General features: G+C 41.1%; 1 protein-coding gene across 3 annotated transcripts; it reads left to right on the forward strand.

The window, feature by feature from the left end:
• The first annotated feature begins 2,549 nt into the window (after positions 1-2,549).
• On the forward strand, positions 2,550-14,371 carry LOC120397796 (serpin B10-like). Of its 3 annotated transcripts, none has more exons than XM_039524297.1 (8): positions 2,550-2,684; positions 3,574-3,750; positions 5,244-5,333; positions 6,705-6,842; positions 8,405-8,522; positions 9,145-9,287; positions 11,257-11,424; positions 12,909-14,371. In XM_039524297.1, the coding sequence occupies exons 2-8, from the start codon at positions 3,583-3,585 to the stop codon at positions 13,311-13,313; spliced, it is 1,230 nt and encodes a 409-aa protein (XP_039380231.1). In that variant the 5' UTR covers positions 2,550-2,684; positions 3,574-3,582; the 3' UTR covers positions 13,314-14,371. The 3 variants fall into 3 exon arrangements, with proteins under 3 accessions (XP_039380231.1, XP_039380230.1, XP_039380232.1); XM_039524296.1 differs by having other exon boundaries at positions 2,606-2,684; positions 5,244-5,291; XM_039524298.1 differs by lacking the exons at positions 2,550-2,684; positions 3,574-3,750; positions 5,244-5,333; positions 9,145-9,287 and having other exon boundaries at positions 6,755-6,842.
• The last annotated feature ends 1,686 nt before the right edge of the window (positions 14,372-16,057 follow it).

A 16,057-nucleotide genomic window follows, 5' to 3' on the forward strand; every position in this document is an offset into this window, starting at 1 on the left:
CCACGGCTCCGTGTGGGAGCCAGAGTGGGGACATGGCCACTGCTTCCGGGAGCTGCCTGAGGTAAGTGCTGCCTGAAGCCTGCACCCCTGAGCCTCTTTTTGCACCCCAATGCCCTACCCCAACCCTGATCCCCCTTCTGCCCTCCAAACCCCTCAATCCCAGCCTGAAGCACCCTCCTTCACCCCAAACTTCTCATCCCCAACCCCACCCCAGAGCCTGCACCTCCCAGCTGGAGCCCTCACCCCCCCACACATACCCTACTCCCCCTGCCCAGCCTGAAGCCCCCTCCTGCACCCTGAACTCCTCATTTCTGGCCCACCCTGGAGCCCGCATCCCCAACCAGAACCCTCACCTCCTCCCACACCCCAACCCCAATTTCATGAGCATTCATGGCCATCCATACAATTTCTATTCCCAGATGTGGCCCTTGGCCAAAAAATTTGCCCACCCCTGTACTAGGCACTAGTTCTCCACTGCCGCCTTCTAGCTTTATGATGGAATAACCTCACTGAAATTGATGGAGTCACACTGGGGCAATGGAGAAACGGGTCCTAATTATTTATCTGTAACTATCATGCAGTATGTTTATGCAGAACCCATATCTTCATACATTTTGGTGTTGGAGCTCTTTGTTCAAATTCAGCAATCAGTTACAGTGGAATAAAATACTAGAAGCACAGAGTTTTTTGAATAATTTCCTACCTTTTCTGGGACTGCTCCTAACTCTTTGAATTGAGGGCAGAGATTAAATAAGCTGGGTACACTAGCAAGCCTCCAGCTCTATTAAAAATATTCCCACCTGCCTGCAAACACTTTGGAAGTCCATGCTTCTGGGATGCAGAACACACCTTTCTTCTAAGTGCTACTTCCTGAATAGGAAAAGAACAAACATGAAATAACATTACATAAGGGTTTATTTATTTTATTATACTCACCCTGACTGCATGAACGCATTCCATCTAAATACTGTCCTGTTGAAGATAACAAGATAAAGCTGTGTGCTAAAATGTAACCCCAAAGAAGTACCTATTATGGTATATGTCTACACCAGGGGTATGCAACCTATGGCACGCGTGCCAAAGGCAGCACGCAAGCTGATTTTCAGTGGCACTCACACTGCCTGGGTCCTGGCCACCAGTCCGGGGGGCTCTGCATTTTAATTTAATTTTAAATGAAGCTTCTTAAACATTTAAAAAAACGTATTTACTTTACATACAACAATAGTTTAGTTATATTTTATAGACTTATAGAAAGAGACCTTCTAAAACGTTAAAATGTATTACTGGCATGCAAAATCTTAAATCAGAATGAATAAATGAAGACTTGGCACACCACTTCTGAAAGGTTGCCGACCCCTGGTCTACACAGACATACTTTTTAGAAAAGCGCTTCTTCATACAGCTAACAGCATTAGATTTTCAAAATACAAGGCAAGGTGAGGGTACCTATGCATTTCAGAATTCCTTTTGTATTATCTCGGAGAGAGGGAATTCTTGGCAGCACATGAGCTATTAATTTTCAGCATGAAACAAAGAAACAAAAAAGCCTTTGACGTTTTTAAAAAAATGTTTCAACATTTCAGCATCCACTGCACTGAGCGTGGATCAGTTTGTGCATCCAGGGATGTTCTTTAGTTCAGCCTTTAAATTAAAAAGGGATACCATCCCTCGTCCTTCAGTGCACAGAGCACCCACAACTGCCTTAAATTAGAGAGAAACTTCTGACATGGGAATATTTTAGCGCTCACTCCATGCATTCTTTGACAAGCCCATTTTCGGAGTCTTAAGTCCTCCACTTAAACATCTGGTATTGGTCACTGTTGGAGGCCGAATACCAAGTGAGCTGGACTGTTAGTCTGATTTGGTGGCATGGCGGTATCTATATTCCTAATGGTTTTAAATGAGGATGGTGAAGTCACAAGATCTAATTGATCCCTGCATTACTCCAGTTTTACACCGACATGCCTTAATTGAAATCTATAGAGTTACACTGGTTTAAAACTGGAATAATGCAGTGGAGAATCAGGCCACACGGAACACCCATCCAGCACAAAGACAGACATTTGTGTTGTTTGGTGTAAGTTAAATGCTAACTGCACTTATTTTAAACAAAAAGTCTCACCACTACCAAAAAGAGAGTCGCAATGGACAACATCACCGGCCATTCTTACATTAGGCCACTCTGTGGTATTTTTGCTTATCCTATGCCTAAAATAGCAGATCTTATAAGATCATTGTATTCCTCTTCTAAATCTCTAAGGTTGCTGTTTAAAATACATACAGTGGATCAATAATCAGGTCAAACTTTACAACAAAAATTTCTGGAAAGTGGTGAGGAGTAAGGATAGGTTTAGGTGGGGAAACATATTGGGGACTAGGAGTGGAGAATGTAGGCTAGAAGAAGAGTGAGCTGCAATCTCATTTTATTTCTAAACATATTTATTGCCAAACTAATATAGAGTATGTCAACAATTGGGGCACACTTTACAACAGAAAGTTCTGGCAACTGGTGGGGAGGAGGGGTAAACGTAGGTGGCGAAACACATAGGGTAGTAAGAGTGGAGGATGTAGGCCAGAAGGAAGCACAACTGTTTTATATTTCTAAACGTGTTTATTGCCTAACAAACAGACCCAGAACACAGCCCACGACGCAAGTAATTCCTTCTCTCTCACAGGAATCTGAGGTAATGTAAATATTTAAATAGACATAATTAGCTTTCTTTTAAACTTCTTTTTAACTACTTAAACCATGCCCGACAGGGCAGATTAAATGATAAAAATTAAATGTTATGCAGTAAAACAGGGATTGCACATTTTCATTGTAAATTTAATTTAGATTTCAGTTCTTAGAAAACAGAGTATTATATTATATACTTACAGAGTTTAAAAAAAGATGCTGATATGGCAAAAGGAATCAATCAAAGGAAGAATTTTCTTGAGTAGATGACAATCCTGTTCCTTAAAATCTTAGATTAGATAAGTAAGGATAAATCTATTCAGGTGGTAGTTCTTGCTGTGAGATGGTACAACACAGCAAATTAATGGGCCACGTACTAAATTCTTGTTCCCCTGAAGGGGAAGAAAAAGATTTGTATTCTGTCATCCTCTTGTTAGTCTTTTCATAACAAAAGAATCCAGACTTAGTATGTGTTTGGATACTCCATAATGCACCTTGTGGACAGCTACGGGACCCAAAGAGGCTAAGGACTGAGGCCCAGATTATCAAAGATATTTAGGCACCTAGAGATGCAGAGAAGTGCCTACTGGTATTTTCAAAAGCACCAAAGCAGATTAGGTGCCTAAGTCACATTGAAATCTTTATATAACAGTAAAGAGTGTGCATGATACGATTTGTGTGTTGTACAAGTACCTAGGGATCGATTTACAGCAGAAACTATAGGGCAGATAGTCTAAGGGAGTCTGGAATCATTGTCACTTAGATACATTTTCCAATTTCTGAGGAAATTTAGTTTGTTATGATACAGAGAAAACAACACAAGCTGGAGACCAAGGTAAAATCTTGGCTCCAGTGAAGTCAAACTGTTACACTCTGTCTTCATATATTTGTCTTAGGTTTCAGCAATGGACTCTCTCTCAGCATCAAATGGTAGTTTTACCCTCGACCTTTTCAAAAAGCTGAATGAATCTTTTAAAGGCCAAAACATTTTCTTTTCCCCTTGGAGTATTTCATCTGCTCTGGCCATGACTTATGTGGGGGCAAAAGGTAACACTGCAACGCAGATGGCTGAGGTAGGTTGTGAAATTTGACTATGTCCTGTATATATCTTGATATGACAAATGGTTCCTACACATGCTACAACAACCTGATACTACAGTATCAAACACAATATCTTTGAAGGAATGGTGAATGGAAATGCCGGGTAGACTATAGGGAATAACAAATTCCCTGCCATTTGAACTAATTTCAGAGTTTCCCGGTAACTCTCTGTACCCCACACAGTTCAGGTACTCTGGGCCGGATCCAGTGTTCTGTTCAAAGGGAAAGCTAAAATGGAAGGTCAGGTTCTAAACTACTGGGGCAGCTCCCTGTAAAGAGGAGTTCCAGGTGGTAGCTCCTGGCCCTATTGGTTTGGGGGCTTTCCTGAGGTGAAAGGGGGCTTGGTCGGAGCACACTGATCCTGGGTAGTTGAGTGGCTCCTAGTAACTTCTCCAGGTATCTCCTTACCTTCCCTAGGCAGAAATCTCCTTTATTTACCTCAGTTTTCTGGAATTCTTTTTGGATTGAGGTTCTCTGAATCCAACAGGTAACCCACTGAAAGGGAAAAGTCCCCTACTCAGACTGAGGACCCCCATCATTTCTCAACACCTTCACTAGCCCCTGCATCTCACTTGCTCCCATACTTCCCAGAGTGGTGCTGCTGGTTTGCCAGACTGGAGCCGCCCCGATAGTTTAGAACCTGACCTTCTATTTTAGCTTTCCCTTAAAACTCAATTTAACATTATTTTAAACACGTTTCTAAGATGTGAATATGAGTGTTCTGTACATAAATAAATGCCAATGCTGAAAACGTGGCTTGGTTCATCCATAGCTCTTCCATGACAATCGGCTTACACTCACAATTGAAACCTTTTCAGTTTAGTCCTATTTCAATCTATTTACATTTGCCTGAATTTTGCTAATAAAAATGATAAAGTTGCATAACCATTGTAATTTGCAGTGATCATACCTTGAATTGTGTTTTGTTGCTGCTACTACCTATGCTTTGAGCATAAATCTATCTGATCATTACCATTTGATGGCTCTGTCATTACACCTTCATTTGGCCATTCCATGTATTATGCAACTAAATTGCATTGTCTTTTTAATAGAGGTTGTAAACCCTTGAGGAAGCACTGTGCCTTTATATATTGTACAGCATCTACCACATCAATGATGCCCAATAATAAACAGAGCATAATAATAAATGGCTGAAGCCATCATGAATTTCACATGGTCTGACTATATGACTAAGTTAATTTCCACCTGATTCATAATAATGATCTGTTATTAAGCCAGCAATGAGACTGTGTGGTTGTGACCTGGGTCTTAGTTACATTAAAATCATCATTGAAAATCATAGCTATGGTGTCCTTAGCAGGCTAAATAGCAACCATCTTTGCTGACTAATTACAATAAATTGGAGGTTTGGACAAATAGGTCACAAGTAATCAATTTGTGTGTACATTTGTCTTAGATAGCTGTCTTCAAGTATATTTACTATTTTTACAAACTCGGCTTGCAGGTGCTTCATTTTAAGAAAACAACAGGAACTGGAGAAGGCTGTTTGCAGGTGACAAGAACTTCTCGTGGGAGGCCAAAGAAAAGGAAGATGGTATTCTTTACAACCAAAATATCAGAGAAACAAATCCGCTGTTCTTCTGGGAATAGGAAAGTTCAACAGCTGCACTAGTTTGAATCAGGCTATTAGTTGGTTGTTTTCAGCCTCCATCTATATTGCTCCCCCCACCCTGAAAAATCGTAGTTAATAACCAATTAAGGTTACTTAAGTGCAAAACACACTCACTCAAACCTTCAAAGGCAGGAAAGGCACCTTGATTCACACTCCTGAACAGCAACGTAACGTGCCACTGACTCTGCACCTCCCCAGGGAACTCCCTTCCACCTCACACATGTACAGATGGACAACACACACACACAGAGTTCCTCTAACTCACATTGCAATGCAAAACCTGAACTCTGACCTCAGAGACTGGATAGCTACAGACATATCCTAAAGGCATGTGTGCAATTGTGAAGGGTATGATGTGTTGATATAAAGAGGGAAAGCATGATGTGGAAGTTAAAGTGGGAATGGGGTATGTGACAATATATTGAGTCTAGGAAAGACTTGGAAAGTGTCTGTGGGAAGGTAGGAGAATGGCCTGGTGCATGTGGTGCTGGAGAGATGGAGGAGGGGAGACGATACCCCTATTTCCACAGCAGATGCATTCTGATGAATCTGCCTTGGTTCATTAGACCGGACGGGGGAGCTGTCTAGGGTGTTCTGCTCCTCGGACAGCTCTAAGGACAAGCCCTTTTCCTCTCAGCATTTTCAGAGTGGGTCAGGGATAGGGGTGGATGTTCTTCCTGAAGATGTCTCAAAAGCCTCTGTGCCAGCATTTTCTGCAGGTGAACCAGTTGTAGTTCCTCAGCAGGGAATCTCTGGCTGCTGAACTAAGGATGGCTTGTTAGACAAGGTCTTCTGCTTTTAAGAGAAACAGAGGCCTCTATCTCTCACCTTCTAAGTCTCCTAACTTGCTCCCCTTTTATAATCCCTCAGTAATGGCACCCCGTTGCTGCTTCTAATGCTGAGGGAAAGCTACCCCTCATCCCCAGCACAGCTGTGCTCCATCAGAGAGATGATTTCCACCAGAGCTATGTGACCCTGTGTTGAATATCACAGTCTTCATGGTGCAGGAGTGGAGCTCAAACTTTAAGTCCCACCTAAACTGTAGCTAGAATACTCACCTGATGATGTTTGTAAAAGTCTTTGCAGCAAGGGAGAAACTGACCTGCTCACTATCCAGTGAAAACAATCTGATTACAGACAATTCAGTCAAATGCACAGAGTCAATAAACAGAAAAAATAGAGGAATCCGCCCTCTCCTCCCCCCAGTAATTTCTGTTAACTGTAGTAATCTTAGGAGTTACAACATTTTCATAAAGAAATGTAATTTCCAAGTTCATTGTGTCCCTTTTAAAGGAACCTGAGGACTGCAAAGCTGAAGACATTCATTCTGAGTTCCAGGCATTAATCTCTTCAATCAACAAACCTCAAAATTCTTACTTGCTTAAAACTGCCAACAGACTGTATGAGGAACAGACTTTCCAGTTCCATAGTGTAAGTTGAATACTTTTACTAAGCTGAAGAGAAAGTTTTGAAAGATATTTATGACACTCAATACTGATCAAAACCCAAGATTATTAATAGAGCAGATTGAAAAATTTCCAAAAGAACAATTTGCCAATGGGAAATGCTGATGTGATAAAACTGAAATGTTTTGTGGGAACACATAGATTTTGTCTAAATTTCTGATGAAAAATTATCAAAACTCTTCGATAAAGTCAAAGTGCTTTGTTTTGACATTATTTAACTTCTATATTAGATAGTATACATTTATATTATTACTTATAGTTCATATTATATAAAGTTAAAACAATAAAGTTGAAACAAACCACTTCAACCTTATTAAAATGGAAAATTTTCATGCATTCTAAGGCCAGAAGGGACCACAGCCATCATCTAGTCTGACCTCCATAGAACATCTCCAAAATAATTCCTAGATCAGATCTTTTAGAAAAACGTCTAGTCCTGATTTTTAAATTGCCAGTGTTGGAGAATCCACCATAAGCCTTGGTAAATTGTTCCAGTTGTTAATTACTCTCACAGTAAAAAATGTACATCTTATTTCCAGTACGAATCTGTCTAGCTTCAACTTCCAGCCACAGGATTGTGTTATACCTTTCAGAGTAGCAGCTGCGTTAGTCTTGTTAGAACAAGAGTACTTGTGGCACCTTAGAGACTAACACATTTATTTGAGCATAAGCTTTTGTGGGCTACAGCCCACTTCATCGGATGAAGAGAATGGAACATATAGTGAGGAGATATATATACATACATACAAAAGTTTTTTTCTCCTGCTGATAATAGCTCATCTTAATTAATTAGCCTCTTAGAGTGGGCAACTCCCACCTTTTCATGTTCTCTGTATGTATATAGATCTCCTCACTATATGTTCCATTCTATGCATCCGATGAAGTGGGCTGTAGCCCACGAAAGCTTATGCTCAAATACAGTTGTTAGTCTCTAAGGTGCCACAAGTACTCTTGTTCTTTTTGTTATACCTTTCTCTGCTAGTCTGAAGAGCTCACTGTTGTATGTTTATTCCCTATGTAGGTACTTATAGAATGTAATCAAGTCATCTCTTAACCTTCTCTTTGTTAAGTAGATTGAGCGCCTTAGGTCTACCACCGCATTTTCTGTTCCTTTAACCCTTCTCATGACTCTTCTCTGAACCCTCTCCAGTTTATCAACATCCTTCTTGAATTGTGGGCTCCAGAACTAGACACACAGCATTCCAGTTATCCTTATTATTAGATCATTTTGATATTTCCTAAAAGAATGTTTTCAGAATTATCATTTCACAGAAAATTTCAAAATTTTAACTTTTTGTTCTGATTTGGGATAAAAGGGAATTTCCAGTGGAATTGAAATAGAGATTCAACCAGCTCTAATTATTAAATATACTGTGCCGTCGATCTTACTTTTAAATTTTATCTAGCTTAAGCTGAATTGTACTCTCTTTAGTATTGTAGTAGTTATGTTGTACAGCAATCTGAATTTTTTTAAGTGATGCCATTTTGAATTTACTTTAATAGCAAATTTTCTCTCCTACCTTTCAGGAATACGTAGAATTCATAAAAAACTATTACCATGCAGAGCCCCAAGCAGTTAACTTTAGAAAAGCTGCAGAACAAGCCAGAAAAGAAATCAATTCCTGGGTTGAAAGCCAAACTGAGGGTAAGCTAAGGACAAACAATCAGAACTTTGCTCTTCTCCCACTATAGTTGCTAATTTCTTTTGGGTAAGTGGTTGCATTTGTACATGTGTTCCTCCTGTAGTCAGGCACTAGTGGAGCTAATGTGGAAATTGAGGAGGGAGAGGTGGACAAATGAACAGTTGAACAGTTTCAAGTGTCTGATTCAGAGTTTTTTTAATTCAATGGAAAGACTCCCATTGACTTCAATGAGTTTTGGATAAACTCCCAAAAGAAAGAAGGGAATCGCCTTTAGAACCTGATTTCCTCTAAAGAATCAACAGCTCCTGCAGGGCCTCTGGTCTCATGGGCCACCAGCACTGCTGGAACTACAGGAGCAGGATTTATGACCATCAACTCCCTTTTTCATGAGCCTGATTTTTCACAGCCTAGGCCCTTGTGCTGCTATTTACTCCTGTGCAAAAGGAGGGTGAAATGGGTATGAAATGCTACCATTCTGATTTGGCAGAATTTGGAAACTCACTCAGGGATCAGGGGTTCTGAGGCACATACATTCTCAGCGGATAATTAAAGAGAAAGCAAGATTAGAAATAGTCACTTGCTGTACTGCCCTGAATAAAAACACCATTCTTCTCCCTCTGAAAGGGAAAATCCAGAATCTGCTGCCTAGAGGTGCTGTTGAGCCCATCACTGTACTGGTCCTGGTTAATGCCATTTATTTCAAAGGGAAGTGGGAAAAGAGATTTCTGAATGAAAACACGTCTGAGAATCCATTCAGACTGAGCAAGGTATGTTCCACTAACGTTCATGCCATTGAACAGTAAGAAACCTCCATATAGCATGAAAATCTTTCACCCACGGTTCATATTCCATCGTAAAACTATTGGTAGCTCGACGCATGGCCTAAAGTAAATAACTGTGACAATTTTAATATTTAGTTAGTAAAACTACTACATAGTTTAAGCAAAGATTTGAAAAAATGGGTTTTAGCTTCAAGAGGAGACTGTTGGGCCTTATGTTATTAGAAACGCTAGTGAATACCCTGACTATGTGTGAATACCCTGTTAATGTGAAGGCTCCACAGCTCTATAGACTATAGTAACATTTTCAAAGTCACCTATAGGATTTAGGAGCCTAAATCCCATTTTTCAAGTGATTTAAGAGCCTAACACTCATTTAAAGTCAGTAGGACTTAGATTAAGGCTACAAAGCACTGTTGTGATAGTCTAATCTGACCTCTTGCCTAACACAGGCCACAGGACTTCTCGGTACTAAATTCCTGCCTCAAATCCAATAACTGTGCTTGAACTACTGCATATCTTTTAGAAAAATAGCCAATCTTGATATTTTAAATTTCTAGTGATGGAGAATCCAGCACAACCCTGGTAAGTTTTTCCCATGGTTAATTACTCTCACCCTTTAATAATTGTGCCTTATTTCTAGTCTGAATTTGCTTAGCTTCAACTTCCAGCCATTGGTTCTTGTTCTACCTTTATCTGCTAGATTGAAGAGCCCTATATTATCAGTTTCTGTTCCCCATGTAGGTACCTATAGTCTATGGAACTCAGGGGTTGCAAACACATAGGAAGTAAAATTGTAAAGGACTTCATGAAACTCCTGCAAACCAAAATTACTTCTTGTGCATCTAAATATAGCACACCCACACCCACCCTTTGCATAGCACTGCTCCATAACTGAAACTAAGTGATCTTCCTGAATCCCTGAAACTTTACAAACACTGAGTTTTTGTATTTATTATCAATGCGGCATCATTAATATCTATAGATTCCACTCTACAGCTGCTACTGCTAAGCTCGCAGAGAGTCAGCCAAAGACAGCATTTTTCTGTTCTGCCAGGGTGGAGAAGAGACCAAAGCAGCCCCTAAATGCAGTGACCTTTCTCCTTGTACTCAGAGGTTCCCCAGAATTTTCAGTGTTGGGAGCTGTGTGCCTCCCCCGACTCTCTCCCCTCAAAGGTCTTTCCTGTAATAGGAACAAATGTCAGGAAACTCAATGAAGTGATCCTTGCAGAATTTTCTGGCTCCTCTGTCCCACCTTCTGTGAGTTATTATGTATGTACTGGGGAACAGTGGAAGATGAGTCCAGGTCACGGAAAACAATGCTTTGAGACAAACAACAGGACAATTAATCAGGGCCATCCAGAGGATTCAGGGGGCCTGGGGTCCTCGGCGGCGGGGGGCCCCCGCTTCGGCGGTAATTTGGCAGCGGGGGGTCCTTCCACTCCGGGATCCATCGCCGAAGCGCCCCAAAGACCCGCGGCGGGGGCCCCCCGCCACCGAATTACCGCTGAAGCGGGACCCGGCACTTCGGCAGCGGGTCCCACTTCAGCGGTAATTTGGCGGCTGGGGGTCCTTCCAGCCTGGAGCAGAAGGACCCCCCGCTGCCGAAGATCTGGAGCGGAAGACGCTCCGGGGGCCCCGGACCCCGTGAGAGTTTTCCGGGAGCCCCGGAGCAAGTGAAGGACCCCGCTCCAGGGGCCCCGAAAAACTCTCGTGGGGGCCCCTGTGGGGCCCGGGGCAAATTGCCCCACTTGCCCCCCCCCGGGTGGCCCTGCAATTAATATTTTCTCATGAAAGGAGCCCTGTTAAACCATGCAATCAACTTTGGTTCATAAATCTGTACTCAAACTTTTATTCTTATTTCATCTGAAGCAAGTCATACATATTTACTGATAACCCATATGTTTTAAAGAAAGAAGTAATATTTATTTTCTTATGGAGATATATAATTTCACAGACCAAGACTAAACCAGTGCAGATGATGTTTCTAAAAGATAGATTTCCAATATGCTACTTGGAAAAAATGAAGGTCAAAATTGCTGAGCTTCCATACGTCAATAATGACCTCAGCATGCTCATCCTATTACCAGATGACATTGAGGATAAATCTACTGGTCTGGAACAGGTAAAACCATTACAACATATTGTTGGTCCACAAAAGTGGAATTTAACGTTTCTCCAGTGTGAGACAGCTACAGGATAATGCTCAGAATGAATTTAGCAATATCCTGTACATTAATGCATACGGCTGTAGACAAATGTATGGCATACATGTGCCTTTTTGTGAGCAGGATAAGAACTGGGAAGTGAAACTTAGCAGTTCTGATGACGACACCACCTAAGGTACAATGTTAAGGGGTATCATTGGCATCAGGGGTGGCTCCAGGCACCAGCCTGGGGCAGCAAGCTGTGGGGGGTGGCCTGCTGGTCGCCTGCGGGAGGTCCGCTGGTCCCATGGTTTCATTGGCAATTCGTCGGCAGGTACACTGAAGGTGCAGGACCAGTGGACCTCCCGCACGCATGCCGCTGAAAGCCGCCTGACTGCCGTGCTTGGGGTGGCAAAATACATAGAGCCACCCCTGACTGGCATGATGTATTATTATCTAGATGAAGCCCAAAAGAGCACAAGGAATTTTCCAGAACAAATAGACCAGGTCTGTGTCCCAGAACAGCTAACAGCCTAGTTTCAGATGTGGTGCAATGAGAGAGTAACAAACCATAAGGAAGTGGGGTGAGGAAGTAGAAGGCTTGTAGCAGGGGGATAATTGGTTTCAACATGTGCATGTCTCGTGGATTCCATAAAGTCATACATGTATTTAGGGAATACTTGATTTTCTAGTGTGATATGCAGGATTTTCAGCATTCTGTGGGATAACTGCATTAAATGGGAAGTGTAGTACTTGCTATACATTATGTGGTGATTCCCCTAAACAAGAATTCCAAACTGGTTGTTGAAGCCAGTTCTTTTGCCCTGACCACAATCTGACTCTCTGGCCCCTTGCAATTAATGCTCTTCCAAGAGCTGTACTCCCTTTCCCCCTGTTTTCTGGGCTCTCTTTATCTAGTGAAATAAGAAATTAGTAACCCACCTTACAAGGGACTAAGCTCCTCACAGTTGGTTCTGAATGCCTCAACTCAATGGGAACCAAGAGATCTCAACAACATGAAAAATCAGATGCTCCATTTGCAAGCACATCTGGGCAAGGACCATATCCTCTTACTTGTTCCCATGAACACCAATCATATATAATTGCGAAGGGACAACTCTTCCTTGCAAGCACATGTAGATGTTATATTAACATTAACAGGAGCACTATATATGCATAAGAGAGGAACATTCCCATGTACGTTTAAATAGAAAAAACAAGGAACTCCTCTATGGACCCAATCCTGCATGTAAGGTCACCTCCCATTTAGATAAACAGGAGCATACGTCACTTAGCACCTTGCAAGATCAAACCCTATTTGCATGTAGCACATCCTATAATGATGGCAATAGCCAGGGGTGGTAGCAATGTATGTGTTTTTTGCCTTTATGATGAGCTTTTTTCATTTACTCATGATTTCCTTTTTGCTTTTTAATTGTCTCTCTTTCTTAACTCACTGTAGCTAGAGAGGGAATTGACCTATGAGAAATTATCCAAGTGGACCAGCCCAGAAATGATGAAAATGTCTGAAGTGGAGTTGTTTCTGCCCAGGATCAAATTGGAAGAGAGCTATAACCTCAAATCCACTTTGAGCAGCATGGGGATGAAAGACGCCTTCAGTCAGAGCCAAGCTGATTTCACAGGGATGTCTGATAATAATGATCTGTTTTTGTCACAAGTTTTTCACAAGTCCTTTGTTGAGGTCAATGAAGAAGGCACTGAGGCTGCAGGTGCAAGTGCAGTCGTTGTAGTAGTGAGAGCATCCTTAAACTCTGTAAGATTTAAGGCAGATCACCCTTTCCTCTTCTTCATCAGGCACAACAAAACCAACAGCATCCTCTTCTTTGGCAGATTCTGCTCCCCCTAGAATGTATTACTCTCTGCTACCAAATAACATCATTTGCTCACCATGCAACTGGGAAATACAAATTGAAGCCTGAAATTCAAAGCTTAGATCTAGTTGGTGATTTTAGTTAGAGCCCTGAACATAAGCTGCCTCCGTCAGGAGTAGCCTCAGAAGTAATTGTGCCTCAGAGACACACGCTGAGGCACATTTTCTTCTGTGCTCCTCTGCTATACTGAGCAGACAGTAATCTACTGCAGCCCCTTACAGAGTGCAGCATACTACCCACTGCACTGAGCCTGCTCTCCTGGCTAGTGTTATGGGAGCCAGAGTCATGGCTCTGTAGTCTCTGTCCCTCCCCACCTATTTCTTCATAGGACAGGAGAATACACCTCAGCATTCATGCCATGACTGCATCCCCATGCCTGCAGACAAGATGGGGGCAGGTCTAAAGCAGTCATGCAAAATGATTTGGGGGAGGATAATTTCTCTTAATCTCTGCTACTGTCGCCCATGGACACATTAGACCCAGCCACAGTGAAGTGCTTAATAATTAAGACTCTTCTTCACAGGTATTGCAAGTCTGTATACAAAGGGTAACAGAAAACACATTAAGTCCTGTTTGCAAATCCCAGGCACAAGGCCAGTTAATGATAGCAATTCAGCATTAACTCTGAATTTCATAATATTTGCCTCGAGTTGTATGTATGAAGTTTTTCCCAATGAAAATATATTTTCTTTTGTTCTTTCAGAGTGTTAAAATAGAAATTTAACCTCATCACATACTGTCCACAGCATTCCATTTGGAACTATGCCATTCTGTCTAAATGACTGATGCTGGACCACTGAGGAGTCAGTCTGCTGGACATACATTGTACATTCATAAGTGCTAAAAGAGTTGTTCAATCAGTAACAACACTGCTCATAGAAGCATAGGAAAATCAACATTAGGCCAAATCCTCCACCCATTGATTTCATTAGGAGTGTGATTTGGCTGACTGAAGTGTTATCGCATAGACTGTAATGAGTTTGTTAGAGATTTTATTGTCTGACATGTAATAAACTTGGAAGTGTACAAAAAAGCATTCCATATCTTTAGTCTAAATTTTCACTTTGAAAATTAACATTTTGGAAATTATAATTTCATAAAATCTAAGGCAAAAGCATGTGAAATTCAGTGCTCCCTAGAGGCTCTTTAAACTACACATTTATATTTACTAAGACCATCCTTTACCTCCCTAAGGGCCCAATTCAGTTTTTACTGCTGTCAGAGGAAGGACTCTGGATGAAGCATTAAACATTCTGCAAATGCTCTCTGACAGTGTTGGCACAGAGTCAGTTAACTGGCCTAGCCTCCCCAGCCAGTGAACTTGTCATCTTTGTCCATTTCATGACCTGCAGCTATTTCTAGAGGGCTATGCAGGTGTGTCATGTTGTGCATACTAATGTTTGTTCCTGTGCCTGATCTTTTAAAAATATTTGTAAATTAGTTTATCTAACAATTCTGATGGGCACAACTGATATGAAAACTTTCACCTGCATGCCTCCCATCTGACTATAATGCTCATGGACATATAATCTATAGTCTGCATCATTCAAACAACAGTCATGTGTTGTTAATGTAATTACTGATTGTAATTTGCACCCATTCCTAGATACCTGTATCACTAATAAAGTAGAAAAATAGGTTTTCATTTCAAGAATGCAGTATAGCAAAGATATTCCTGTTATTTACCCAAATTCCAATGTGCTTTTAGATGATATTTTACTCCATAACTCTAGTGTATGACTTGCACTTAAAGCAATAAAAAAACACTGAGATTATGTTTCTACTATTCAAATTGGTGATTTACTTGATTATAGATAGTGGAGGATTCAGGAGGCGGGGGAGTCGTCAGTATTGTTTTGTTAGGATATGATATTCTAAGCACTCTTAATATTTACAGTATGTTTTCATTGTTACCATTCCAAAATGATCATTTAACTAGGGTTGATTATGCCCAGTGCTTAATTTGTAATGAAAGAGGTGCCAGGGCTCAAGCAATTTTTTTTATTTTTTATTTTTTTTACATACATAACAGATGCAGCAAACCCAGAGGTGCCAGAGCTGTGAACTGCCAAGCCTAGAGGTGCCGGGGCTCAGCCCTGGCAAAACCTGGCACAAATTAAGCGCTGATTATGCTCAGCTGAGACTTTTAAAAATATCATTTTCTTTGTCTGCATTAGGCCACAAAATGGTGTTTAAAATCATGTTATTTAAAATGTTAGCTAATACATTTGGTAGACACATCTCCTTTTCCTAGTCTAGACAGGGCCTTAGTAACTTCTTTCTATGAATCTGCCGAGAGCATGTATGAAATTTAACCCTAACAGAACAACTCAAAGCAGCAAAGGCAGTGTGTGCAAGCTTCCCTGAACATAACTAGCTCACTAATACAAAGAAAAATACTTACTTTTTTTCTATATGTACCCAAATACATATATATACATACAGATTCAGATAACAAACCAAATTCAACCTTGGCATGTACACTGAAGCCAGTGAATTCGAATTCTATTACTGCAGGACTTAGTTTGGCCCAGATTAGATGCTGAAATTTGTTTGTTTTGTGACAGCTGCTTGTGACACCACTGGAACTGAGTTTTATTTGTTCAGCTGCTTAACAAGCCCGTTTTCACAGTACTGCTGTACTAGAGTCACAGATGCTGACCAGAACTATTTGTCTAAGCCAGCAGGGTTTATGCTACCTGAAATACAGTAAAACTGA

The sequence above is a fragment of the Mauremys reevesii genome, linkage group 2, assembly GCF_016161935.1.
Source record: "Mauremys reevesii isolate NIE-2019 linkage group 2, ASM1616193v1, whole genome shotgun sequence".
Classification (NCBI taxonomy): Eukaryota; Metazoa; Chordata; order Testudines; family Geoemydidae; genus Mauremys; species Mauremys reevesii.